Below are 27,453 nucleotides of genomic sequence, written 5' to 3' on the forward strand. Positions count from 1 at the left end.
TCTCAGACGATCTTGGAGGTGAACCTGCTGGATGTGGAGGTCCTGGGCTGGTGTGGTTACACGTGGTCTGCGGTTGTGAGGCCGGTTGGATGTACTGCCATATTCTCTGAAACGCCTTTGGAGACGGCTTATGGTGGAGAAATGAACATTCAATGCCCGAGCAACAGATCTGGTTGACATTCCTGCTGTCAGCATGCCAATTGCACGCTCCCTCAATGCTTGCGCCATCTGTGGCATTTTGCTGTGAGACAAAACTGCACATTTCAGAGTGGCCTTTTATTGTGGGCAGTATAAGGTACACCTGTGCACTAATCATGGTGTCTGATGAGCATCTTGATGTGGCACACCTGTGAGGTGGGATGGATTATCTCAGCAAAGCAAAAGTGCTCACTATCACACATTTAGACAGATTTGTGAACAATGTTTGAGAGAAATGGTAATATTGTGTATCTGGAATGAATTTTAGATCTTTGAGTCCATCTCATGACAAATGGGAGCAAAAACAAAAGTGTTGCGTTTATATTTTTGTTGAGTGTATATATATATATATATATATATATATATATATATATAAACAGCTGACTCTCTGTTGCTTCTTTATCGACACAAACAGCGTCTGACTCTGAAGGACCAGAACGTGTAACAACGAGTATGAGGGAAACTTGTAACATCTTGCAGGTTCCAGCCTTTCCCCAAATATCAAAGGACCAATCAGAGAGCTGCTCTCTTCCTCTGTGATCAATCAGCCAATCAGAGAGCTGCTCTCTTCCTGTGTGTGATCATGAAGGAAACCTGCTGTGTTGAAGCTTCTCTGACAACAATGCAGCAGCCAGTATGTCCTCCTTCTAACTTTAGATTCTGCTCCTGAATGCTCTGGATCTGATTGGACCAGAGAAGGTAGGCGGGGCTTTGAAGGCCATTTTGCCAGATATGAGAGCAGTTATCAGGTGAACAGGTGTTGCAGCGATGGAAGCGGGCAGTGGAACTGCTTCAGATAGAAGTGATTGTACCCGAGCTAAAAAGCCTCTGCATGTTTCTAATAAGCTCCAGCAGCAGAAAGCTGCTCAAACTAGGATCAATGTTGGAGATGAAACATGGAGAGAGGTTAGAACGCAGAAAGCTTTACAGACCCATGCAGAGCTGGCTAAACACTGAAGCTACAGTGTCCACCACATGCAGAGCTGGCTAAACACTGAAGCTACAGTGTCCACCACATGCAGAGCTGGCTAAACACTGAAGCTACAGTGTCTCTACAAGCAGAGCTGGCTAAACACTGAAGCTACAGTGAGAGAGGTTAGAATGCAGAAAGGTTTGCAGGATGTAAATATTGCAGCCTGATTAGGAGCAGTAGTTGTTTTTTGTTCCATTGAAGGTTTATTTATTCTTTGTAACATGGTGGTGTTATAATCTCAGCTGTGAGTGGACAGAGGAAAACAACAGTCAAAACAAACGTACGTTCATTATACGTTTTTAAAGTCCATAAAGACTTTCAGTTGTTACAGATCACAGTAACATGAGCTCTAAGCCCCGCCCCCCTCTATGACCTAAACAAGAGAACACCATAACTTCCTGTTTTACCGGGTTTCATAGAAGTCAAAGTCCTGTAAGCGGGAAGGATCGGACTGAACCATTCCTCGATGTGCTGTCGGGGTGCACAGGGATTCTGAAGCTGGAGATTATAAAGATTAACAGGTGAAAATCAGATATTTCAGATTATCTGCAGAAACATGGATCTTTAAACACAGTTTAACATTAATGTTAATAACATAAAGCCGCAGGCAGGTTTGAGAAGTGTTACTTGAGTTGGACTGTGCCATCTTTGTCTCTGAGCCACGAAAGAAAAAGGCGGGAAGCCTCTGAGGGAAGCGGAGATCGGGACAGAAAGGTGGAGAAAGAAACGGAGAAAGAAGAAGAAAGCTGAAAAAGGTTTCATTTATTTACTCTTTATTATTCTCACGTTTCAGTCAGCTCTCATTAAAGTCTCTTTGTGTGTCAGAGATGACAGCTAATCGTGATAGAGACTGGGAAAAATCCCTGACCTCCATCTTGGAGGACCTGGGCCAGAAAGAGTACCGCAAGTTAATGGAATATTTGAAAAAAATCCCCAAAAGTAAGAAGTCTGAGCCCAGAGAGCTGATGCCAGGAATAATCATCGAGTACTACGGGCTGGAAAAGTCCATTTCTGTCATGGATGAGGCGATGGATTGGATTCCAAGAAGAGACCCTACAGTCCAGGACCTGCTGCGCCCCTTTGTGGACAGTCTGAGGGAGCAACATGATAAAGAAAACCAAGGTGAGTTTAAAGCTTTATAACTGCTGTGTTGGCTGTGAAGTCAACAAATTACTAAAACTAATGAGCAAAGAATCAAAGTGTTCCCTCCTGTAGTTTAGAGACTGTAGGTACCAGCAGGTCTGATAACTGCAGACTCTACCTCCTGTAGTTTAGAGACTGTAGGTACCAGCAGGTCTGATAACTGCAGACTCTACCAACTGTAGTCCATTTAGAGACTGTAGGTACCAGCAGGTCTGATAACTGCAGACTCTACCACCTGTAGTCCATTTAGAGACTGTAGGTACCAGCAGGTCTGATAACTGCAGACTCTACCACCTGTAGTCCATTTAGAGACTGTAGGTACCAGCAGGTCTGATAACTGCAGACTCTACCTCCTGTAGTTTAGAGACTGTAGGTACCAGCAGGTCTGATAACTGCAGACTCTACCTCCTGTAGTTTAGAGACTGTAGGTACCAGCAGGTCTGATAACTGCAGACTCTACCACCTGTAGTTTAGAGACTGTAGGCACCAGCAGGTCTGATAACTGCAGACTCTACCTCCTGTAGTTTAGAGACTGTAGGTACCAGCAGGTCTGATAACTGCAGACTCTACCACCTGTAGTCCATTTAGAGACTGTAGGTACCAGCAGGTCTGATAACTGCAGACTCTACCTCCTGTAGTTTAGAGACTGTAGGTACCAGCAGGTCTGATAACTGCAGACTCTACCTCCTGTAGTTTAGAGACTGTAGGTACCAGCAGGTCTGATAACTGCAGACTCTACCTCCTGTAGTTTAGAGACTGTAGGTACCAGCAGGTCTGATAACTGCAGACTCTACCTCCTGTAGTTTAGAGACTGTAGGTACCAGCAGGTCTGATAACTGCAGACTCTACCACCTGTAGTTTAGAGACTGTAGGCACCAGCAGGTCTGATAACTGCAGACTCTACCTCCTGTAGTACATTTAGAGACTGTAGGTACCAGCAGGTCTGATAACTGCAGACTCTACCTCCTGTAGTTTAGAGACTGTAGGTACCAGCAGGTCTGATAACTGCAGACTCTACCTCCTGTAGTTTAGAGACTGTAGGTACCAGCAGGTCTGATAACTGCAGACTCTACCTCCTGTAGTTTAGAGACTGTAGGTACCAGCAGGTCTGATAACTGCAGACTCTACCTCCTGTAGTTTAGAGACTGTAGGTACCAGCAGGTCTGATAACTGCAGACTCTACCTCCTGTAGTTTAGAGACTGTAGGTACCAGCAGGTCTGATAACTGAAGACTGAAACGATGAACATTTCAGGATTGTGTCCTCGTGTTACCCGTCTGTTTAAACTTTTCGTTGACTTTTATTTCTTCAGGAACGAAGAGGACACATGCTGACGTTGATGAGAGTGAAGAGCCTGCTGCAGGTCCGTTATCAGATCTCTGTTGTCACCACTGTCATTTAAATCACTACTCCCTCAGTTATCAAACACTCAGTCCGATAGTCACTGGATCTGTCGACTGATATCGCTTGGGCTTAAGAAAGTTTTTTACTGGCCATAAAATAATTTTCTAGATATAATAAAGTGAATATCTGAGATCTTTGAGGTCACAAATAAATGTCCAACAGATCATGAAACATGTTTCTGTCCTTTCACAGATCCACAGACCAGCTGCCAACCTGCAGAGGTAAGAAGCTTTACTGCTTGTTGTGCACGCCTTCACATGTGATGCTGTTCATCACTTTTATCTCAGATCCTGATCAAACGTTTGTCTTCCAGCAGAAGAAGGCTCGTCCTTGGGTGAGTTCTTCCTATTTAATCGTCTTCAGGTTTTTATTATGTGACTTTCATGGAGATGTTTTTTTTTCTACTTTTCAGGAGATAACCATCTCTGATGTGAAATCCGAGGCCCCCCTGCATGAGGATCAAGCCTTTATGGGGAAGGTTGTTCGGAAATCCGGGCTGCGCACTTACAACACCAAAGACGAACAGAAGAAGTTCTTCTTTTTTTTGGGGTTGGCCGATAAGACGGCCTGCGTCCAAGTGATGGTTTATAGAAAAGAGCGCTATAAAGAAATCGAGGAAGGACGCTCGTATTTATTCAGAAGTCTGATAAAAGATCAGATGTTTGTTAAGGTAAATCAATCAAGCAAAGTATCAATGACGAACCCGCCGGTTGAAGTCCCAGAAGAGTTGGAGGTGGAAGCCAGCAGGCTTCTTTATCCTGAGAGTCCATTTTACTCTATCGCTGAAGTCAAGACCCAGACCCAGACCCAGACCCAGACCCGGACCCAGACCCAGGCCCAGACCCAGACCCAGACCCACGTGAGCGTGGAGGGAGCCATCCAAGAGGTGAGTTTAAACGGGTCACCAAGATACCGCCACCGTTTTTTAATTTGTAAATTATCACACATGTGGTCTATTAAATTATATCTCAGTTTAACGTATATTTAAGATGCTCCATTGGTGTCATTGACATTTAGAGCGCTCACTCTGCCTAGTTGTCCCTGAAGCATGTCTTTGGGTGAAGACTTTAGGGCTGATCGCCCCGAGTCACTGCGCCCTTAGAGAGGAGGGACGACCAGCAGCAACTTTAAAACATCCAATCACAAAGCTTCTCTGAAAACAGACACAAAGGATTCTGAGTCTGTATAACTGTTATTTGAAACAGTGACTGTGACTCTTGCTGTTTTGTGTAGATCGATCCGGTTGAAGACGTTGAGGTGTCGTATCAGAAGCAGAAGAGAAAGAGGCAACGCTTCAAGCTGAAAGATGAGTCCGGATCCATCTGGATCAAGATGTGGGGCGAACAAACCAAGCTCTGCCAAGGCTTATCAGTCGGAGACGTGGTTAAGCTGACCAACATGAAGACCAACGTCTATTACGAAGTCGAGCTGAACTCTACTGCACATACTAAAATCCAAAAGGTCTGTTCCTCTCTGCTGTTTCTGTTGTTTTTAAGTCGGCCATGTTTGTCCTCATAGATGGCAGGTGATGTTTGGCTCAACACGTCAGCTTCCCCGTCATTATGACCTCGTACTCCTTCCTGACATAATCTCCCATTCCAGTCCATGCACACAGTATAATGTTACTCCATCAGGCCAGTTTCAGGGCTATCGCCTCATTTCATTGTCCAACTTAGCGAATGCTAATATAACGCATGTTGACTTAGCCTGACATTGCTAATGCTTTGACTGTATTATTGTCTCGTTGAGCAGCTTGTTGCATTAGCCAACTTGTGCAATAAAAATCGAACCAAGGAAGTCGACAACAGGAAACGGGTAATTGGGCGCTATGAAGCGGCGTTGGTTACCGTGATAATTTACATCCGTTGGTCTTGAATGAATTCGCCAGTCCGTTTTTATTAGCCTAGTTATTTGATTCATGTCGATGTATTTGTCTATTTGATTAAGAGAGTGTCACTGATGGAAAGTATTTATATTTGCAATCGCCAAGTCAGTCAGTGAAATCAGATAAAACCTCTTAAAGGTTTCATATGTTCATGAGTTATACTCTGTATACGCTGCCGACTGTTCAGCCAGCTCTCTGCAGGAGTTTGTTTCTGCTCGTCTTTAACTCGCTCTGTCTGTGTGCAGGATCGGACTGTGGGCATCCTGAAGGTCAAAGTCGAGATCCTGGGGATCCTAAAGGCCATAAAGAAGGAGACTCGTCTGGAAGCAGAATTCAACGACAAAGTTCACACGTTCGTTGTGGCGTCTAAACTTCTGGCGCAGGAATTGGGCATCAAACAGGAGCGTGATTTTAGAGACAGGCTCCTTGATAAACTCCCGCTCATAGCCGACGTGGAAATTGAAGGAAATCGCATAAAGAAAATGAAAGTAGTTCAAATGAAAGCAGAAACGACTGCTTGAAGTCGTTTCCTGTTCACTAATTTATTTTAATTCTGTGTGAAAGCTGTTTTCTTATTTCTGGTCTTCTTAAGAGTTCGAGGGCTGCCCGTCTGTCATTTACTCTTTTGAAGAGACAACATGTAGATCATGTAGATGTAAATTTCTCTGTTTGTGAGATGAATAAAGGATCTTAAGTTCCCCTGTAACAGCCATTTTTTGTGTTTAGGATGAACTGTGGTTTTCATGTCACTAGGTGTCACTGTTGGGTTGCTTAACGCAGCCTATATGAGTATAACGTTTGACCTGCTGTGTCGGAGCTGTATGTATATATATATATGTTTGGACCGTGTTTTCTTTGCACATGGTGCTGAGTAATAAATGTAACGTTGAAACCAAGAAAGACACGTCTGAAGAAAAGTTATTTGACGCAACACACAAGAAAACAGCGCGTCATCCAGGTCACTCCTGGGAGTTAAACAAACAACAAAAGCTGGTGTACGGGTCAAATATGCAAGAACACGACAGCAACCTGAAGAGGGTCATGGACACGATCCGGGCGGCAGGCCTAAAACTGAACCGCGAGAAATGTAAGTTCAGGCAGACGTCCATTCACTTTCTTGGCCAAGTCGTCAGTCAAAACGGGACATCTCCAAGCCCTGAAAGGGTGTCCGCTATCACGTCTTTGGAGAAACCCACAAACGTGATTGAGTTGAGGAGGGTGTTAGGCATGTTTAACTATGTAGGTCGATACATCCCTAGCCTGTCGCAAACCCTCTATCCACTTAACCAACTGCTGAGAAGTGACGTAGCATGGGCGTGGGGTCCACAGCAAGACGATGCCTTCAGCAAAGTTAAAGCGCTGATTTCAACAGCCCCAGTGCTACAGTACTTTGACCTTAAACTACCGACTATAGTGGGAGCCGATGCGTCCAGTTATGGATTGGGTGGGGTGTTGCTTCAAGACCATGGGGGCACACTCAAACCTGTAGCGTACTGCTCACGTACACTAAACGAAGCCGAAAAGAAGTACACGCAAATCGAAAAAGAATGTCTCGCTCGTGTATGGGCCTCAGAGAAGTTCTATCTCTATCTGTGCGGTCTGGAGAGCTACAAGCTGCTGACCGACCATAAACCGCTAGTGACTCTAATTAACCACAGGGATCTAGACAAAACCCCCCGAGATGCCAGCGACTTCTAATTCGCTTAATGAAATTTAATTTGAGTACATCCCTGGCAAAAATTTGATAGTTCCCGACGTACTGTCAAGGCACCCGGAGTCAGCTACTGACAACTCAGGATTGAGTGAGGAAGTCCAAGCATATGTCGATGCCCTTGAGGAGGAACACGAGAAGCCTCAAACAGTGCTGGAACGCATACGGGCTGAGACAGCAGATGACACGTCCTTACGGTTAGTCAGGCAGTACGTGAGAACCGGCTGGCCTCGACATGAGAGAGATGTTGCCAGATCAGCTCAGGACTTTTTCATAGAGAGAGGCAGTCTGAGCGAGAAACACGGACTGGTGAAGAAGGGAAACTGCATCGTGATTCCTCAGACAATGAGAGCTGAGATGTTAGAGGGAATTCACCATGGACACGAGGGTTTGAACAAAAGTAGAGAAAGATGCAAGGATGCCATCTGGTGGCCAAAGATGAGCAAGTCAATCAAGGAAAAAGTCGCCTCATGTCCACACTGCAATGAGCACAAGCCAGGCCAGCATCGCGAGCCTCTGATCACAACGCTGATGCCTGAGCTTCCGTGGCAAAAGCTTGCAGCGGATTTATGTGAGTATAATGGAAAGAACTTTCTTGTTGTCATAGACTATTACTCACGATGGCTTGAGATACTGAGTCTCAACACGACTACCAGTCAGGCCGTGATAACAAAACTGATGAGCATATTCACACGTTTTGGCATTCCAGAAGAGTTGGTTACTGATAATGGCCCCAAATTTAGCTCAGAACAGTTCAAGTCTTTTACCGAAAAGCACGACATCAAACACAGCACGCCAAGTCCATACGATCCCCAAGCGAACGGGATGGCTGAACGGGCTGTTCGCACAGCCAAGAGCATCATGGGACAGCCTGACCCCGGATTGGCTCTTTTATGTTATCGGGACACCGCAACAGAACCAACCAATGAAAGCCCAGCCAGACTCCTGCAAGGAAGAAGGTTACGCACGACAGTTCCAAAGCTCAACAACCAACTAAGACCAGCGTGGCCTAACCTTGTCGCTGTCAGACAGAAAGATGCCACGGCCAAGCATGCATATGAGCACGCCTACAACAGGAGGTACTCAGCAAAGCCTCTCCCGGTCTTGGAGGTTGGTGATCGAGTAAGGCTGAAAACCGATGCTGAAAAGACATGGACAGGAACAGGGGTCATCGAAGCATCATGTTCTACTCCACGGTCGTACGTTGTAAGAACACCACAAGGAGACGTCACCAGGAGGAACCGACGACATCTGCAGATCGTGAACCGGGAATGGACTCCATCACGTCCACCAGAGACCGCCGCTTCAGCTGAGAAGAGTGGTGACCAGACTCTGAGTCCATCTAGTCCAGTTTGGCCTCTCTCAGATACGACTACTGCTGTGACATCACCTAAGAGAGTCAACATCACACGCAGTGGGCGTGTAGTGAAACCAGAAGATAGGCTTGACATATAGGATAGGGTGACCAAACGTCCTCTTTTGCCAGGACATGTCCTCTTTTTACGTCCTGCCAGGGGCGTCCGGGAGGTTTTTATAAAATCATGAAAATGTCCGGGGTTCACTGTCTTTCATGGAAGCATCAAGTTTGTACTTAAATTGACCGGCGCAAAATACTACGGTAGCTACTTTGCTGCGTGACGTCATTCTCGAGGCTGCTTTGTAGGCGGCTCTGCGACATGCACATTCACAGGGAACAGCAGACAGCGGCAACACAGCTGACAGCGGAGCAGCAGTGATGCAGCTTCACAGATGAACTACAGAAACAGTGTAAAACACGACAGCAGCTACACAGCAACAACAAAGAGATGTCTTGCAAAGACTTTTATGCTGATTTGTTGAGCAACTGGAAACTGCTGGGAAAGACCAGTTCTGCAGAAAATATGGACGAGCAGACAAGGAGGATGAAGAAGAAAAGCAGGATAAAAAAAAGCATTTTTTCTTATGTATTATTTATCTTGCTACCTTGAAAAGGGAGATATATTAAAAGCTGGATTTTCTAACACAAAGAGTTCATATTTTCACATTATTTGAAAAGAGAGATATTATTTTGTTACAGGTAGTTACATATTTCATTACAGAAGTTTCATTTGCACCATTGAGGCATAATAAATCAGGATCATAGACCTCTGAGAAGCCTGTCTGAATTTGTGTCTCATGGCCGTCCCGAGTGTCCTCTTTTTTGGAAATCAAAATATGGTCACCCTACTATAGGAGGGATGTGGATCATCCATGGGGCACAATAAATCCCTTCCCATTCCCTCAGGGTGTGGCAGTCTACCCTCTACCCTGTAGACTAGAGTTCAATAATTGTATGTATGTTAATGTTTATATGGATGTAGGTGGACATATATGCTTCAAGTTTTATTAATAGATTACAATATCTGTGAGAAAAGAAAGTTTCCTCACAAATTTATTTTGGGATAAAAAGTGATTTTGTTTATGAGAGCATGCTAGAGCATGTAAAGAGATGGTATGTTTGTGTTGCCCCAAACTTAAAGGGGGAGATGTAACGTGATGTTCCTGCATGCCACCTGCAGTGCAGTGCGCATGCTCAGCCGACTCGACATGATGAGCTGTTACCATTAAAGAAGTCATGATCCGCTAATGTTCCGCCTTATCATTTTAGGATATGCTAATGCACTTCACAGTGTGTCTCTGTTTGTATGAATGTGAATGCATGTGTGAGTGTGTATTTGTATGTTATGTGTGTGTAGGCTGTGTGTGTAGGCTGTGTGTATGCATTTGTATACAGTATGTGTCATTCTCTGATACTGTATATAAAAGTTTTCCTCTCGTTATCTTTGTTTTTTTCTTTGTGTGTGTGTGTTGCATCACCTGTAACAGCTGAAGCTGTTTTAAAAATAAACTTAAAGAACTTGGAAACTGAGCGTCGTCCTGGATCCCGTCTGGCCGACATGATGCGCGCATACCGAGAAATGACCTGCGTGAAGTTGGCCCCCCACCCCACGCAAAACTTCGAGATCATAGTCGCGTTTGTTTGTGCTTCGTTTGTGCTGTTTCTGTTTTTGAGTTATTAACGATTATTATATAGGTCATCCTGAGGTCACCTAGCCCCCCATCTTCTCCAAATTGACCCGGAATTGTCTTGTTTGTTTGTGCTTCGTTTGTGCTGGTTTGTGCTGTAAAAAGTTTCGTTTGTGCTGTTTTGGTTTTATAGATATGTTAAGTCTTATTGTCGGGCGATGACGTCACCCCTCCCTCCGGAGATTCCCCGGAAATGGTCTCGTGCGCATATTACCTGTATGTTCGGTTAAAGCCCGAAGGCTTTTCTCGTGCTGCCGTATTTATCTTTTAATTCCACGTGGTCTTGTAACTTTTTTTTTCCATACTTCAACATCCTGCGCCGCCGATGAAAGGAGAACTCAAGGTAAATATGTCACGCAACAGTTTCTCACTATAGAAAAAAGTGTAACGATGCCGTTTTCACTGTTATTTTTTCGTATTAATTTCTGCTGCTGTGGCTTTACAGCAGTTAATAGCAATTTTGCAAGTTCACATTGCAAACTTCTGCACAATTGAAAATATACGAGACCATTTCCGGGGAATCCCCGGAGGGAGGGGTGACGTCATCGCCCGACAATAAGACTTATAATATCTATAAAACCAAAACAGCACAAAGGAAATTATTTACAGCACAACCCAGCACAAACAAACGCGACTATGATCCCGAAGTTTTGCGTGGGGTGGGGGGCCAACTTCACGCAGGTCGAGAAATGACAGTACACGTGCTCACTTACCGCATGCAGCAGCGGCAGGTGAGGTGCGCGTGTCACCGGTCACGCGTGCTTGCCACCACATGAAGGAAGGAGATGACGTTTAGCTTGTTATAATGCGCCGGAAATACAATTTTTAAAACAAAAACTAACCACGAGTCTTTGAGGGACGAGTCGGTGTCAAGTACCAAGTCACATCTGACCGAGTCTTCATCACTCGGCTTACAGGAGGCCTTCAGAATCTACTCTGGGTAGAATTTCACTGACCAAGGCAGAGAACCAATCAAAACTAATCCATCCTCGTTAGTCGCTTTGTTTCTCCTCTAATGATCAAACAAGTGAACACAGAAATCTTGAACTTTATAGAAAAATAAATCCCACATAATAAACTGTTCATGTTGGTCTAAAAGCTGAATTTAAATCTGGAGAATTCAAAGAACTCTCTGGCACAGCCTGACTCCACGTGGTTTCACATACAGAAGTGTTTTTGATGAGCTCTGACGTTGAGATCTCCAAATACCATAAACACACGGCTCCCCCCTGTGGACGAATAGGACCACTACAACCAAGAGACTTTGTTCAGAAGAGAACTGTGTAAGCAGATTTTATTTGTTGTTGGTTTAATTGAGGTATTTTGGCCAATTATTACAGTTTAATTCATTGATTGAAAAGTTTCATGTTCATTGCTTCTACAGAGAATTCTCTCACATTAGTGAAACCATCCCGCCTCCTTTAAAACACGCTGACACATCCAAATGTTTGCATCAAACTTCCAGACAGGAAAGTTGGTGAAAAGTTCATCAGAGGAAAGAAATGTAACTGTGAGTTTATTGGAAGGCTTTTAACCATTCTCCTACAACATGGTTATCATGTGATTTATTTTAGGTGTTTATATTCTCAGTAACACTACTACAGAAAGTTCCAGCATAACATCATCCTCTCACTGAGTAAATACTACAAACAGAAAAGCTACTAAAATAACAAAGCAAACAACACTTATCTCCTGTTAAAGGTTTTTAACCACCCCCCCCCCCCCCACCCCACACACACACCCACACCCACACACACACACACACACACACACACACACACACACACACACACACACACACACACACACACACACACACACACACACACACACACACTCTGAAATGTCTTCTTCACACATTCTGGATTTCAGTTTTTTATTTGCATGCTGAATCTAAAGTGTGTTTTTCTGTTTCCCATGCAAATGTTGGATTCCATACTATGTTCAATTAACAATACAGAGTCTCCAACTCTGCAGAATGAAAGTGAAAGTTTAAGAGACAGGATGTGGACTGAACCATCGTTAGTCTGAGGGGAGACTGTGAGTCAGAGGAAACGAGCTGCAGAGAAACTTTAAAACAGGTCAGCAGGAAGTAAAAACCTGTGTTCAGTTAGTATCTTCCATTCATTTAGTCTTTGAATCGTAAAATCTAAGTTTCCTTTTGAGCTGCTGCTGACTGATCCGACATCTCTCTGAAAAAGTAAGTCTGCATCATTACCTGTTTTAAATGGGAGATTAATAAGCTGATACTCTGAGGGCGAGGTTGAGACACCTGAACGGAGGTATTCCTGTTCTGAAATAAATACATCAACATTTGAAACAAAGGGTGAACAAAGGGTTAATCAACGTGATCCTGGAAGTGTCGCTTCAAACAATCACCTGAAGTGTGAATGTGGAAAATGAAGAAGAAATTAAAACATGTAAACATGATCCACAATCTGATTCATTTCTGTGACGGGATCTTTAATTTTATTAGATCATTTTCGTTTCTGTTGAAAGAGACGTCATTATAGTTTGAATAACAGACACGCCCACACCTGTACACAGAGAGAGAGAGAGACGGGAGGGGGAGAGAGAGAGAGAGAGAGAGAGAGACGGGAGGGGGAGAGAGAGAGAGAGAGACGGGAGGGGGAGAGAGAGAGACGGGCGGGGGAGAGAGAGAGAGAGAGAGAGAGAGAGAGCGAGAGAGAGGGGGGGGAGGGGTAGTTGTACTCCTCTGCCAAAATAGTTTGATGATCAGTCACACCAATAAAGCTCATTGAATTGAGGAGAGAGAGGCTGCATGGATTTAATTCTCACTGAGGATTTCCAATGCAAATCTTTGTGTACAGTTTAGACAGAGATAAACTTTGTCATCTGTTTCAACTGGAACAAAAATTCTCCTTTGACACAAGCAATAAACCCAAATGAAGCTAAAAAGCCTCTGCATGTTTCTAATAAGCTCCAGCAGCAGAAAGCTGCTCAAACTAGGATCAATGTTGGAGATGAAACATGGAGAGAGGTTAGAACGCAGAAAGCTTTACAGACCCATGCAGAGCTGGCTAAACACTGAAGCTACAGTGTCCACCACATGCAGAGCTGGCTAAACACTGAAGCTACAGTGTCTCTACATGCAGAGCTGGCTAAACACTGAAGCTACAATGTCTCTACATGCAGAGCTGGCTAAACACTGAAGCTACAGTGTGCACCACATGCTGAGCTGGCTAAACACTGAAGCTACAGTGTGCACCACATGCAGAGCTGGCTAAACACTGAAGTTACAGTGTGCACCACACGCAGAGCTGGCTAAACACTGAAGCTACAGTGTCCACCACATGCAGAGCTGGCTAAACACTGAAGTTACAGTGTCCACCACATGCAGAGCTGGCTAAACACTGAAGCTACAGTGTCCACCACATGCAGGCTGGCTAAACACTGAAGCTACAGGGTCCACCACATGCAGAGCTGGCTAAACACTGAAGCTACAGTGTCCACCGCATGCAGAGCTGGCTAAACACTGAAGCTACAGTGTCCACCACATGCAGAGCTGGCTAAACACTGACGCTACAGTGTCCACCACATGCAGAGCTGGCTAAACACTGAAGCTACAGTGTCCACCACATGCAGAGCTGGCTAAACACTGAAGCTACAGTGTCCACCACATGCAGAGCTGTGTGAGAGGAGGGGGGAAGACAGCTCTCTGTGATGATTAGAGTTTAGACTGCAGTACTCATTTTAAACACTAGGGGCAGCTCTCTGTGATGATTAGAGTTTAGACTGCTGTACTCGTTAGATATTGCTGCTTGTCCTCATGGCTCTTCAGTTTGTTACTTTCTGTGTTCCAGATGTCACTGAGGATTTTAGAGAAAAACTGGAAAAAAGACATGACAGACATTATGGAGGAGCTGACGGATTTAGAATACAAGAAGCTTTTGGCCAACTTGGAAAAAATCCCCAAAGGAATAAAGGATAGCAAGCTCAAGGTGGAGATCCCTCAAATAATCATCCAGTACTACGGGGTCATTGACTCCATCTATTTGATAAAAAAAGAGATGAAGCGGCTGCCGAAATTGGATGAACCTGTCCAAAGAATTGTGGTTCTCTATATGGAAAAACGGAAGAAACATCTTTTGAAAATAAAGGGTAATTTCAAAACACCACACTTCTTCATAATAGGGATCAAAATAATGATAAATCACTTAGCAGCATGCAGTATCACACCAGAGGGGGCGCTGTTGTCCCACACAGGTGCAACAGCAGAAAGCAGCTAAAACATCAGATCAGTTTCTATTAATTTAATCATTTAATACATTTGATGACACAACTTTCATGTAGGTAGAATTTCTTGTTCTGTGGACCAAGAGATTAAGATTGTGTATGCAAGTGGCTGAAATGTCTTTCCTCTGGTGGGTGTCTGGGCTCAGCCTTAAGCCCTCAGACAGAGAGTAAGGAGCTCAGACATTCGGGGGAAGCTCACGGTAGAGCTGCTACTCCTTCTCATCGAAACGAGCCAGTTGAGGTGGTTCGGGCATTTCAATGCTCACGTGGGAACCGACAGTGAAACTTGGCGGGGGGTGAATGAGATGAACGGCCTCCCCGATCTGAACCCGAGCAGAGTTCTGTTGTTGGACTTCTGTGCCAGTCACAGCTTGTCCATAACAAACACCATGTTCGAGCACAGGGATGTCAATAAGTGCACGTGGCACCAGGACTCCTGAGGCCGGAGGTCAATGATAGACTTTGTGGATGTGTCATCTGACCTCTGGCCATGTGCCTCAGACACTCAGGTCAAGAGAGGGGCTGAGCTGTCAAATGATAACCCCCTGTTGGTGAGTTGGATGTGGATGGATACCATGTTCTCTGCCTCCATTGTTGAGGCTGCTGTTGTTGTTGTTGAGGCTGCTGCTCGGAGACCTGAAGTAAGGGAGGCTGTCAAGCTGAAGAAGTCGTCCTCCCGGGCGTTGCTCGCTCATCGGACTCCTGAGGCAGCTGTGGAAGCAGAGGCTGAGTCCTCAGAGGTAGACTTGTCCATCGCTCAAGCTGAAGTCACCAAGGTAGTTGGCAAGCTCCTCCACGGCAAGGCACTAAGGGGTGGATGCGATTCGCCCTGAGTATCCTAAGTCTCTGGATGTGCAGGGACTGTCTCTGTAACATTGCGTGGAAGGTCGGGTCACACTCCTCAGCCTCCCTGGGAAAGTCTATTCAGGGGGACTGGAGAGGAGAATCCAGCCAATAGTCGAACCTCAGATCCAAGAGGAACAATGAGGTTTTTGTCCAGGACACTGAACACTGGACCATCTCTACACTCTCCATCAGTTGCTTGAGGGTTCATGGGAGTTCGCCCAACCAATCCACATGTGCTATGCGAATCTGGAGAAGGCGTTAGACCATGTCCCCTGTGGCATTCTGGTGAGGGGGGGGGTGCTCCGAGAGTATGGGGTCCAGGGCCCTTTGCTAAGGGCGGTTCGGTCCCTGTATGACCGGAGCAGGAGTCTGGTTCACGTTACCAGCAGTAAGTCGGACCTGTTCCCAGTGCAGGTTGGCCTCCGACAGGGCTGCCCTTTGTCTCCGGTTCTGTTCATAACTTTTATGGGCAGAATTTCTAGGTGGTGGAGCCAGGGTCCGGTGGGGGTCCGGTTTGGGTATCATGGGATCCTGTCTCTGCTTTTTGCGGATGATGTGGTCCTGTTGGCTCCATTGAACCTGGACCTCTAGCACGCACTGGGGGCGGTTTGCAACCGAGTGTGAGGCGGTGGCTTGCCCTCTCCGGGCTGGTGGGGAGTCCTTGCCCCAGGTGGAGGGGTTTAAGTATCTCTTAAGTATTGGTCCGTCGTGGTGAAGAAGGAGCTAAGCCAAAAGGCGAGGTTCTCGATTTATCGGTCGATCTTCGTTCCTACCCTCACCTATCGTCATGAGCTTTGGGTCATGACTGAAAGAACAAGATCCCGGATACAAGCGACCGAAATGGGCTTCCTCCGTAGGGTGGCTGGGCACACCCCTAGAGATAGGGTGAGGAGCTCGGTCACCAGGGAGGAGCTCAGAGTAGAGCCACTACTCCTCCACATCGAGAGGAGTCAGTTGAGGTGGCTTGGGAATCTGGTCCGGATGCCTCTCTAGGGAGGTGTTCCGGGCATGTACCTCCGGGAGGAGTCTCTGCTTAGACTGCTGCCCCCGCGACCCGGCCCCAGATCAGCGGCAGAAAATGGATGGACAATCCTCTACCTCTTCTATACAGATGACACTTTGCTATATCTACCAGTCAAACCAGAATATCTGTCAGGTCTTATCTCTCTATTACAATTCCTTGAAAATGTAAATGTAGGATTGTCCATAAGTTTTCACAACTGAACGAGTCTCCGTCCTTGTCCTCTTCCAGTTTCCCCTTTTAGGTATGATGATTACATACTACCCCCTCCTGCTGGCATGACGAGTTTTTCCTCTCACGCATACGCAGAACTTACGTGCGGTTGGCTGTCGGCCATAGATTTAGGTAGCCTACCGCGAAACCGCTTTTTGCACGGCCTATTTAAAAAAAACACGGCCTTGAAATTATTGCACGGCTTGACCTAGGCCGTGCAAATATCTACATTTAATAGACGTGCTTACTACACAGGTTTCTATACGGTGCTAAATATCTGATTAGGCTACATTCTAATTCTGGCAAAGAATGTTTGCCGAATACCGGTACTGAAAAGCTTAAACCTGATCCTGTTTACGTTTCTACAGCCACCCGTGCCCTATTTGGTAGACGGCGTGTCAGCCGGATGACGATAGCCGCTATGTAAATAGCGTCATATGATAGCAGCTAACCGCTAACAGCTAATCGCTAACTAATAAATTCAACAAAGGAGAAAAACGCAACATAAACAAAACCAACGAAGAAGACATCCAGCAGTTCATCTCCTCTGTCACTGTCATGTGACTGTTTATTACAAGAACTCATCCAGCTTTGTCTCAGAGAAGGCTGTGTGCGGCGAGGACAAATACACACGTAAACAATCAGCTGTGTGTTACAGTCAACGGTTTAAACACGGCGGAGTTTTGTTTACCGACGTAACACGGGAAGTGACGATTTTTTTCAACCAATCAACGGACTGCAGGGTTTAGCTCCACCTTTTCGGGTCAGCGCCACATTCGAATATGCTGACAGATGATTGACTTATCAAGGTCTAGGGATCTATTATTACTGGATGACACATGTAATATTATGAATTTATTTGTTTGTTGTTGGTTTTTTAAAGAAAGTGCAGATAGAAGTAGTGGGCCAACAAAGGGCTTAGACAACATGAACCAAGTGAGTTGCAGTCAAATGATGAAGGGGTGTGTCAGGGCAGGGGCTGTACAGTAAATCAACATTATGAAGCTTGGGAAAACTAAAATGTGTAACAATGCATCTTATTGAACAGAATGCACCATTTAGAGACTTATCCAAAACCAGTGTGTTAGGGAGCACATAACCTCCGCTCCACCGTGCTGCGCCGCCGTGAGTGACACTGAAAAAAATTTGCACCCCCTGTATTTTTTTTTGCACCCCCTGTTTTCCCATTTCTGCCTAAATCACTGCTGTCGGCTGTAGTCTTTTGCAACTTTTTGGCCAAGACGTGAGGCAATGCTGGGTCAGGGCCTTGAAACAAGAACTGTGAAAAATCAGACGTGATTTAATCACATTTAATCACGTCTGTAAAGTCAAGACTAGAAAAATACTTAAAGCTGCTTGGACGTACTATAATGACCATCTCACACCAAACCAAAGCGTGGCCTGACTAGATAAACTTTGACTTTCTAGTTGCTTAAAGTGTTTTTTGGTGATCGGGCCATATAACAAAACTACTGATTGATCCTTTGAAGCACTTTCTCCACACTGAAGAGGAATTTAGGGTTTTTTCATACATTAGTATTAGAAAATAATTTGCTTTGTGCACATTTAAGTTTTTAAACTTGTCTTTACAGCCGAAAAGGAAAAACTTGAGGCTGAATCAATTCCCAAGAAGACAAAACCTAAAGCTGACTCAGGATCAGCGACCAAGGGGCCAAAACTTGCAACTGAAGCTGACTCAGGAACGGTACCCGAGGAGCCAAAACCTAAAGCTGACTCAGGATCAGCCACCAAGGAGCGAAAACCTAAAGCTGACTCAGGATCAGCCACCAAGGAGCGAAAACCTGCAACTGAAGCTGACTCAGGATCAGCGACCAAGGGGCCAATACCTAGGGTGTGGCCGTCTACCTTCTACCCTGTAGACTAAAGTTCAATAATTGTATGGATGTTAATGTTTATATGGATGTAGGTGCTTCAAGTTTTATTAATAGATTACAATATCTGTGAGAAAAGAAAGAGAAATTTATTTTGGGATAAAAAGTGATTTTGTTTATGAGAGCACGCTAGAACATGTAAAGAGATGGTATGTTTGAGGGGGAGAGAGAGACGGGCGTGGGAGAGAGAGAGAGAGACTGGAGGGGGAGAGAGAGACGGGAGGGGGAGGGGGAGAGAGAGGGGGAGGGGTAGTTGTACTCCTCTGCCAAAATAGTTTGATGATCAGTCACACCAATAAAGCTCATTGAATTGAGGAGAGAGAGGCTGCATGGATTTAATTCTCACTGAGGATTTCCAATGCAAATCTTTGTGTAGACAGTTTAGACAGAGATAAACTTTGTCATCTGTTTCAACTGGAACAGAAATTCTCCTTTGACACAAGCAATAAACCCAAATGAAGCTAAAAAGCCTCTGCATGTTTCTAATAAGCTCCAGCAGCAGAAAGCTGCTCAAACTAGGATCAATGTTGGAGATGAAACATGGAGAGAGGTTAGAACGCAGAAAGCTTTACAGACCCATGCAGAGCTGGCTAAACACTGAAGCTACAGTGTCCACCACATGCAGAGCTGGCTAAACACTGAAGCTACAGTGTCCACCACATGCAGAGCTGGCTAAACACTGAAGCTACAGTGTCCACCACATGCAGAGCTGGCTAAACACTGAAGCTACAGTGTCCACCACATGCAGAGCTGGCTAAACACTGAAGCTACAGTGTCCACCACATGCAGAGCTGGCTAAACACTGAAGCTACAGTGTCCACCACATGCTGACCTGTGTGGGAGGAGGGGGGAAGACAGCTCTCTGTGATGATTAGAGTTCAGACTGCAGTACTCATTTTAAACACTAGGGGCCGCTCTCTCTGATGATTAGAGTTTAGACTGCTGTACTCGTTAGATATTGCTGCTTGTCCTCATGGCTCTTCCGTTGTTACTTTCTGATTTCCAGATGTCACTGAGGATTTTAGAGAAAAACTGGAAAAAAGACATGACAGACATTATGGAGGAGCTGACGGATTTAGAATACAAGAAGCTTTTGGCCAACTTGGAAAAAATCCCCAAAGGAATAAAGGATAGCAAGCTCAAGGTGGAGATCCCTCAAATAATCATCCAGTACTACGGGGTCATTGACTCCATCTATTTGATAAAAAAAGAGATGAAGCGGCTGCCGAAATTGGATGAACCTGTCCAAAGAATTGTGGTTCTCTATATGGAAAAACGGAAGAAACATCTTTTGAAAATAAAGGGTAATTTCAAAACACCACACTTCTTCATAATAGGGATCAAAATAATGATAAATCACTTAGCAGCATGCAGTATCACACCAGAGGGGGCGCTGTTGTCCCACACAGGTGCAACAGCAGAAAGCAGCTAAAACATCAGATCAGTTTCTATTAATTTAATCATTTAATACATTTGATGACACAACTTTCATGTAGGTAGAATTTCTTGTTCTGTGGACCAAGAGATTAAGATCGTGTATGCAAGTGGCTGAAATGTCTTTCCTCTGGTGGGTGTCTGGGCTCAGTCTGAAGCCCTCAGAGAGAGGGTAAGGAGCTCAGACATTTGGGGGAAGCTCACAGTAGAGCTAACGAGCCAGTTGAGGTGGTTCAGGCATTTCAATGCTCACGTGGGAACCGACAGTGAAACTTGGAGGGGGGTGAATGGGATGAACGGCCTCCCCGATCTGAATTCGAGCGGAGTTCTGTTGTTGGACTTCTGTGCCAGTCACAGCTTGTCCATAACAAACACCATGTTCGAGCACAGGGATGTCCATAAGTGCACGTGGCACCAGGACTCCCGAGGCCGGAGGGCAATGATAGACTTTGTGGATGTGTCATCTGACCTCCAGCCGTGTGCCTCAGACACTCAGGTCAAGAGAGGGGCTGAGCTGTCAAATGATAACCCCCTGTTGGTGAGTTGGATGTGGATGGATACCATGTTCTCTGCCTCCATTGTTGAGGCTGCTGCTCTGAGCTGTGGTCACAGGGGCCTCTGGTGCCTGTTGGGGTGGCAATCTCCGAACCCAGTGTTGGAGACCTGAAGTAAGGGGGCTGTCAAGCTGAAGAAGTCGTCCTACCGGGAGTTGCTAGCTCATAGGACTCCTGAGGCAGCTATGGAAGCAGAGGCTGAGTCCTCAGAGGTAGACTTGTCCATCGCCCAAGCTGAAGTCACCAAGGTGGTTGGCAAGCTCCTCCACGGCAAGGCACTAAGGGGTGGATGCGATTCGTCCCTGAGTATCCTAAGTCTCTGGATGTGCAGGGACTGTCTCTGTAACATTGCGTGGAAGGTCGGGTCACACTCCTCAACCTCCCTGGGAAAGTCTATTCAGGGGGACTGGAGAGGAGTATCCGAGAGTATGGGGTCCAGGGCCCTTTGCCAGGGCCTTTCGCGTTCCCAGCAGGAAGTCTGACCTGTTCCCAGTGCAGGTTGGCCTCCGGCAGGGCTGCCCTTTGTCTCCGATTCTGTTCATAACTTCTATGGGCAGAATTTGTAGGTGGTGGAGCCAGGGTCCGGTGGGGGTCCGGTTTGGGTATCATGGGATACTGTCTCTGCTTTTTGCGGATGATGTGGTCCTGTTGGCTCCATTGAAACTGGACCTCCAGCACGCACTGGGGGCGTTTTGCAACCGAGTGTGAGGCGGTGGCTTGCCCTCTCCGGGCTGGTGGGGAGTCCTTGCCCCAGGTGGAGGAGTTTAAGTATCTCTTAAGTATCGGTCCATCGTCGTGAAGAAGGAGCTAAGCCAAAAGGCGAGGCTCTCGATTTACCGGTCGATCTTCGTTCCTACCCTCACCTATCGTCATGAGCTTTGGGTCATGACTGAAAGAACGAGATCCCCGATACAAGCAACCGAAATGGGCTTCCTCTGTAGAGTGGCTGGGCGCACCCTTAGATATAGGGTTAGGAGCTCGGTCACCAGGGAGGAGCTCGGAGTAGAGCCACTACTCCTCCACATCAAGAGGAGTCAGTTGAGGTGGCTTGGGAATCTGGTCCGGATGCCTCCCTAGGGAGGTGTTCCGGGCATGTACCTCCGGGAGGAGTCTCTGCTTAGACTGCTGCCCCCACGACCCGGCCCCAGATCAGCGGCAGAAAATGGATGGACAATCCTCTACCTCTTCTATACAGATGACACTTTGCTATATCTACCAGTCAAACCAGAATATCTGTCAGGTCTTATCTCTCTATTACAATTACTTGAAAATGTAAATGTAGGGTTGTCCATAAGTTTTCACAACTGAACGAGTCTCCGTCCTTGTCCTCTTCCAGTTTCCCCTTTTAGGTATGATGATTACATACTAACCCCTCCTGCTGGCATGACGAGTTATTTCCTCTCACGCATACGCAGAACTTACGTGCGGTTGGCTGTCGGCTGTAGTCTTTTGCAACTTTTTGGCCAAGACGTGAGGCAATGCTGGGTCAGGGCCTTGAAACAAGAACTGTGAAAAATCAGACGTGATTTAATCACATTTAATCACGTCTGTAAAGTCAAGACTAGAAAAATACTTAAAGCTGCTTGGACGTACTATAATGACCATCTCACACCAAACCAAAGCGTGGCCTGACTAGATAAACTTTGACTTTCTAGTTGCTTAAAGTGTTTTTTGGTGATCGGGCCATATAACAAAACTACTGATTGATCCTTTGAAGCACTTACTCCACACTGAAGAGGAATTTAGGGTTTTTTCATACATTAGTATTAGAAAATAATTTGCTTTGTGCACATTTAAGTTTTTAAACTTGTCTTTACAGCCGAAAAGGAAAAACTTAAGGCTGAATCAATTCCCAAGAAGACAAAACCTAAAGCTGACTCAGGATCAGCCCCCAAGGAGCCAAAACCTGCAACTGAAGCTAACTCAGGATCAGTACCCGAGGAGCCAAAACCTAAAGCTGACTCAGGATCAGCCCCCAAGGAGCCAAAACCTAAAGCTGACTCAGGATCAGCCCCCAAGGAGCCAAAACCTGCAACTGAAGCTGACTCAGGATCAGTACCCGAGGGGCCAAGACCTAAAACTGACTCAGGATCAGTGCCCAAGAAGACAAAACCTAAAGCTGACTCAGGATCAGCCCCGAAGGAGCCAAAACCTGCAACTGAAGCTAACTCAGGATCAGTACCTGAGGGGCCAAAACCTAAACCTAAAGCTGACTCAGGATCAGTGCCCAAGAAGACAAAACCTAAAGCTGACTCAGGATCAGCCACCAAGGGGCCAAAACCTAAAGCTGACTCAGGATCAGCGACCAAGGGGCCAAAACCTAAAGCTGACTCAGGATCAGCGACTGAGGAGCCAAAACCTGCAGCTGGTACGTCCCCACTCAAGTGATCGAGAGTATTGTGTTGTAGCTCATAGATAAGAAACTTACATTTAAAAGATTTTCTTTTTTTTTTTACATTGATGAGCTTTATAAAATCTGAGTTCTGATGTTTGTTAACAACAGAGACAACTCAGGCAAATTCAGGTGGCAAGTCAAGTTTGTAATTAATGTTGATGATTGCAAATCATTAGTCCAAAAAAACCCCGTCTAAACAAAGTCTAAACAACAAAAACCACAAATACACTTATGACAAAGCTGATGAACTCAGGAATCATCATTTTAATTCAAGGAACCAAATGTTCATGAGATCCACTGATATTGAAAACATTAAAATGAGCTTTCAGTCCATAGATTTAGGTAGCCTGCCGGGAAACCGCTTTTTGCACGGCCTATTTTAAAAAAACACGGCCTTGAAATGATTGCACGGCTTGACCTAGGCCGTGCAAATATCTACATTTAATAGACGGGCTTACTACACATGTTTCTATACGGAGCGCTAAATATCTGATTCGGCTACTTTATAATTCTGGCAAAGAATATGTTTGCCGAATACCGGTACCGACAAGCTTGAACCCGATCCCGTTTGTGTTTCCACAGCCACCCGTGCCCTATTTGGTAGACGGCGTGTCAGCCGGATGACGGTAGCCGCTATGTAAATAGCGTTACATGATAGCAGCTAACAGCTAACCGCTAACTAATAAATTCAACAAAGGAGAAAAACGCTACATAAACAAAACCAACGCTGGAAACATCCAGCAGGTCATCTCCTCTGTCACTGTCATGTGACTGTTTATTACAAGAACTCAATCCAGCTTTGTTTCAGAGAAGGCTGTGTGCGGCGAGGACAAATACACACGTAAACAATCAGCTGTGTTACACTCAATGCTTTAAACACGCCCATCACCTAACACAGGAAGTGACCATTCTTTCAACCAATCAGAGGACTGCAGTGTTTAGCTCCACCTATTCAGGTCGGCTCCACATTCGAACATGCTGACAGCTGATTGACTTATCATGGTCTAGGGATCTATTATTACTGGATGACGTATGTAATATTATAAGATTGTTTTTTAAAGAAAGTGCAGATAGAAGCAGCGGGCCGACTACAAAGAGGTTAGACAACGTGTGAGTTACAGTCACATGATGAAGGGGTGTGTCAGACAGGCTGGACAGTAAATCAACATGATCAAGCTTTGGAAAACTAAAATGTGTAACGATGCATCTTATTGAACAGAATGCACCATTTAGAGACGTATTCAGTTTTCTGTGTTAGGGAGCACATGACCTCCGCTCCGCCGCGCCGCCGTGAGTGACACGGAAAAAAATTGCACCCCCTGTATTTTTTTTCACCCCGTTTTCCCATTTCTGCCTAAATCATTGTTTCAGTCTGAGCCCTAACAGTGAACTCTGATGTTTCTTTGTTTCTCACCAGATCAACAGAAGAGCAGCAAAACTGAGGTTAGAGTCCAGGACATCAAATCAAGTCCACTTCAAACACTACACACCCCCCTTTCTGCTGTTTACATAAACACTGGTTGTTGTTTTGTTTCCAGAAGAAAGCCGTGGACAAACCTAAAGGCACCAAAGCCTCAGCTGGGAAGGCTGTGAAGGATTCTGCTCAAAGCACTAACAAGACAAAATAGGTGAAAATGTTTTTTCGATTAGATGTCTGCATGTTTATGTGTGGTGTCATCGAAGGTTCACAGCCGCACCTGCATGGACCGCTCAGGCTGCATACTTCGATAAACCATACGACTTGAGGATCCTGGTGATAAGCCTTCTTCAGAATATGGCGTTTACATGCACACAGAGAAACCTGGTTCTTCATAGACTGGTATAGTGATGACGTATTTTTGTAGGCCAACCCGAAAAGATGGCGCCGGTGGTTCCTACGTAAATTTGCCTCTGGGATTTTTGCATTGGATTTTGGATCATTGCAGAAAATAATCTCTGTGTCAAACACATGTTTCTGATGCTGTTTAGTTCAGCTGATAATCTTTACAGATGAACATCATGTTTATGAAGTTTGAAGAGTTAATGCAGCCCAGAGAAATAAAAAGCTAACGTTATGCTACAAGCTAACTACACCGCGGTTGGTTGATTTTGACGTCACGACCGTTATGCTTCATCGATCTAATCAGCGGATTTGACAAGCTAGCTAAACGTTAGCTTAATAAGTTGTTTATTAACCTAATATTTACAAGAACACTGAAAAACATGACTAGAGGCTGTAAGGAGGATTAGTGAGAGAGTTCCCGGCGTGATGACGTTTAACGTCTCCATGACAACCACTGTAGTTTCAGTTAGCTACTCGTTAGCAACCGCCGTTTAAAGTTCGCGTAAAAACTTTAAAATTCACAAGTGGGGTCTTAGCTAACGTAGTTTATCTCGTCTAACAAAACATCAACATCTCTTCAGCTTGTGTTAACCACAGACCTTATTTCAGTCTAAACACAAACACATTCAAATTCCACATTTAGACTTTTAGAGGTTAGGAACCCATGTCGCTAACATGCTAATGTAACCAGGTCTTTACAAAACTGTAAAGAAATAAACTCAAGGTCTGGGATCATCACAATTAACTAATGATGTCCTGGTTCGAGGGTAAAGACTAAATATTAACAGAGAATAACTAATCAGTCACACAGAGAATGACACACAGACACAAACAGAATTCTTTGTTTTAACAGATTATTATTTGAATTTTTCCAAAGCATACAAACACTTTCAATTTCCCCCTTTAAAAGAAAAGAAATAAAATCTGGCCAGAATAAATGTTTTGCTGCAGCTTTAACCCCTTAGTTCAGTTTAGTTGTCACTCCTAGAAGTGGTCCTTGGAGTCACAAACAACAGAACGATCTTACTGGTGTAGAAGGCATGAAATCCAAGTCCTGGATTCCTGGATAGTCCACACAGCCACAGCCACAGCCACGGTCACTCCTGGCGGTAGTAATCGGCTCCAGAGCAGACGAACACAGCTCCTCCATCACACCGAGACACCTCGCACGCAGTCCGGGCTATTACTGCAGTCAGCATGGAAGAGGACGTAAACAGCGCGCTCACGCTGCCACCTAGTGGACGTTACCACTAAGCGTTTGTCAACTGCTGCAAAGTGTCGAAAATAATGCTTCAACTGCATAATAAAAAAAATAAATGACTCAGCCTGACCATTAGTGTCTGATTACATATTGAAACAGGAACTCATATTATTTTGTCACTCATCAAATATTAGTTTTTTATCTGCTTATGTGTTTATCTGTAAATATATGAAATCTCCAATATATTTATTACTCAGCAGATTACACTAATTTATTCAAATTACCCTTTTTTTTTTTTAACCTACACAAACATAAAAAAACTATATATTTATGAATCTATTTCTAGGTGGGTTACACCAACTCACTTCCTGGTATTAGGACTCTAAACTGTCTATATCCCTGTAGAAATGATCTGGGAAAAAGGACAGCACTGTGTTTACAATTGGATGCATTTTTCCATTTTTACTCCCAATTGTGTTCAAGTCTTTCATTACTGAAAGACGAGACTCTGTTTCTTCTTTGCTCTGGAACTACGACGCTCTCGCTGCTGCCGACATTAGTTTTATTTATATTTATCTGAGGCTGAGCCTGCAGACCAGTAAATTGTGAGCTTTGCTATCAGGCTCAGAGCAAGGTAGGCCACTGGTTTGGGGCCCCCAGACCAGCAGGGGCCCCAAAGTGCACATTTTGCAATTCTGGTAGGAAACCTCCCTAAGGGTGCTAAACCTGACAGCACTCACTCTTATTGCCTCTCAATTGGTTTTTTTGCACACGACCCAAACAAACTCGCCACAGGCTCCGCCTACACCACGACGGTCTGGCACCGCGACATGCTGAACCAACCTGCCTGAGATAATTAAACTCCTCTGGACACCGTCAGACTTCTGATTACTAACACAAGACAATCCTTAAAAAGCTCTGACTTCACTTTGTACTTTTACACACACAGCGCTGATACGTGCATAGACTACAGCACATGTTGCATCATCACGACGGATCGAGTCCTGATCATCAGTCTCTAACCTTCACTTCCTGTGTCTGTCTGCAGGCTTGGATGGAAACACCTTCAGCTGGATGTTTAAGGGAACCGACGCCGACCATCATCTCAGCCAGCAGCTGTTTGTGCCGACGTCAGAACTTCTGGAGAGTTCATGACATCGTCATATTCTTAAAAAATATAGTCTGTTAAGTTTTGAAAATATAATCATATATTCAAATCTTTGCCTGTTGTTCAAGATAGTTAATGGCATGGTAGCTCCTCCGTTAAAAAAGTTTATCTCACTCAGCTCAGAAATCACATCTCGAACCACTCGGTCGACGGTTCGAGGCCAGTGTTGGATTCCTCAGTGTAAAACAACATTCAGCAGCTCAGCTTTCTCCAGTGTGGAATCAGACAGTGGAATAAGTTACCAACAGAGCTGACCACATGTGTACATGTTAACACTTTTTCACACCAGGCC

General features: G+C 45.1%; 2 protein-coding genes across 5 annotated transcripts; both read left to right on the forward strand.

Annotated features, from left to right (window-relative positions):
* The first annotated feature begins 1,854 nt into the window (after positions 1-1,854).
* LOC306831830 (uncharacterized protein) lies at positions 1,855-6,493 on the forward strand. Of its 4 annotated transcripts, none has more exons than XM_079356078.1 (7): positions 1,855-2,293; positions 3,626-3,676; positions 3,910-3,938; positions 4,031-4,051; positions 4,130-4,603; positions 4,951-5,178; positions 5,848-6,493. In XM_079356078.1, exons 1-7 carry the CDS (start codon positions 1,999-2,001, stop codon positions 6,121-6,123), a joined length of 1,374 nt encoding a protein of 457 aa, XP_079212204.1. In that variant the 5' UTR covers positions 1,855-1,998; the 3' UTR covers positions 6,124-6,493. The 4 variants fall into 4 exon arrangements, with proteins under 4 accessions (XP_079212204.1, XP_079212205.1, XP_079212202.1 ...); XM_079356079.1 differs by having other exon boundaries at positions 4,034-4,051; XM_079356076.1 differs by having other exon boundaries at positions 4,031-4,603.
* Positions 6,494-12,329: 5,836 nt separating this feature from the next.
* On the forward strand, positions 12,330-27,374 carry LOC306832126 (uncharacterized protein). Its single transcript, XM_079356564.1, has 8 exons — positions 12,330-12,558; positions 14,183-14,480; positions 18,288-18,547; positions 19,594-19,891; positions 22,395-22,943; positions 24,388-24,413; positions 24,509-24,598; positions 27,042-27,374. Exons 2-7 carry the CDS (start codon positions 14,183-14,185, stop codon positions 24,596-24,598), a joined length of 1,521 nt encoding a protein of 506 aa, XP_079212690.1. The 5' UTR covers positions 12,330-12,558; the 3' UTR covers positions 27,042-27,374.
* Positions 27,375-27,453: the final 79 nt, after the last annotated feature.

This window comes from Symphodus melops (assembly GCF_947650265.1).
Source record: "Symphodus melops genome assembly, chromosome: 11".
Taxonomy (NCBI): Eukaryota; Metazoa; Chordata; class Actinopteri; order Labriformes; family Labridae; genus Symphodus; species Symphodus melops.

What these genes read in the sequence shown, in the direction of transcription:
- LOC306831830 (XM_079356076.1), top strand. Translation starts at nt 1,999, where the DNA reads ATGACAGCTAATCGTGATAGAGACTGGGAAAAATCCCTGACCTCCATC. An exon ending in ACATGATAAAGAAAACCAAG is followed by an intron (nt 2,294 to 3,625) that starts GTGAGTTTAAAG and finishes TTATTTCTTCAG; the next exon opens with GAACGAAGAGGACACATGCT. An exon ending in TGGAGGGAGCCATCCAAGAG is followed by an intron (nt 4,604 to 4,950) that starts GTGAGTTTAAAC and finishes TGTTTTGTGTAG; the next exon opens with ATCGATCCGGTTGAAGACGT.
- LOC306832126 (XM_079356564.1), top strand. Translation starts at nt 14,183, where the DNA reads ATGTCACTGAGGATTTTAGAGAAAAACTGGAAAAAAGACATGACAGAC. An exon ending in ACATCTTTTGAAAATAAAGG is followed by an intron (nt 14,481 to 18,287) that starts GTAATTTCAAAA and finishes TTGTCTTTACAG; the next exon opens with CCGAAAAGGAAAAACTTGAG. An exon ending in AGAAGAGCAGCAAAACTGAG is followed by an intron (nt 24,414 to 24,508) that starts GTTAGAGTCCAG and finishes TTTTGTTTCCAG; the next exon opens with AAGAAAGCCGTGGACAAACC.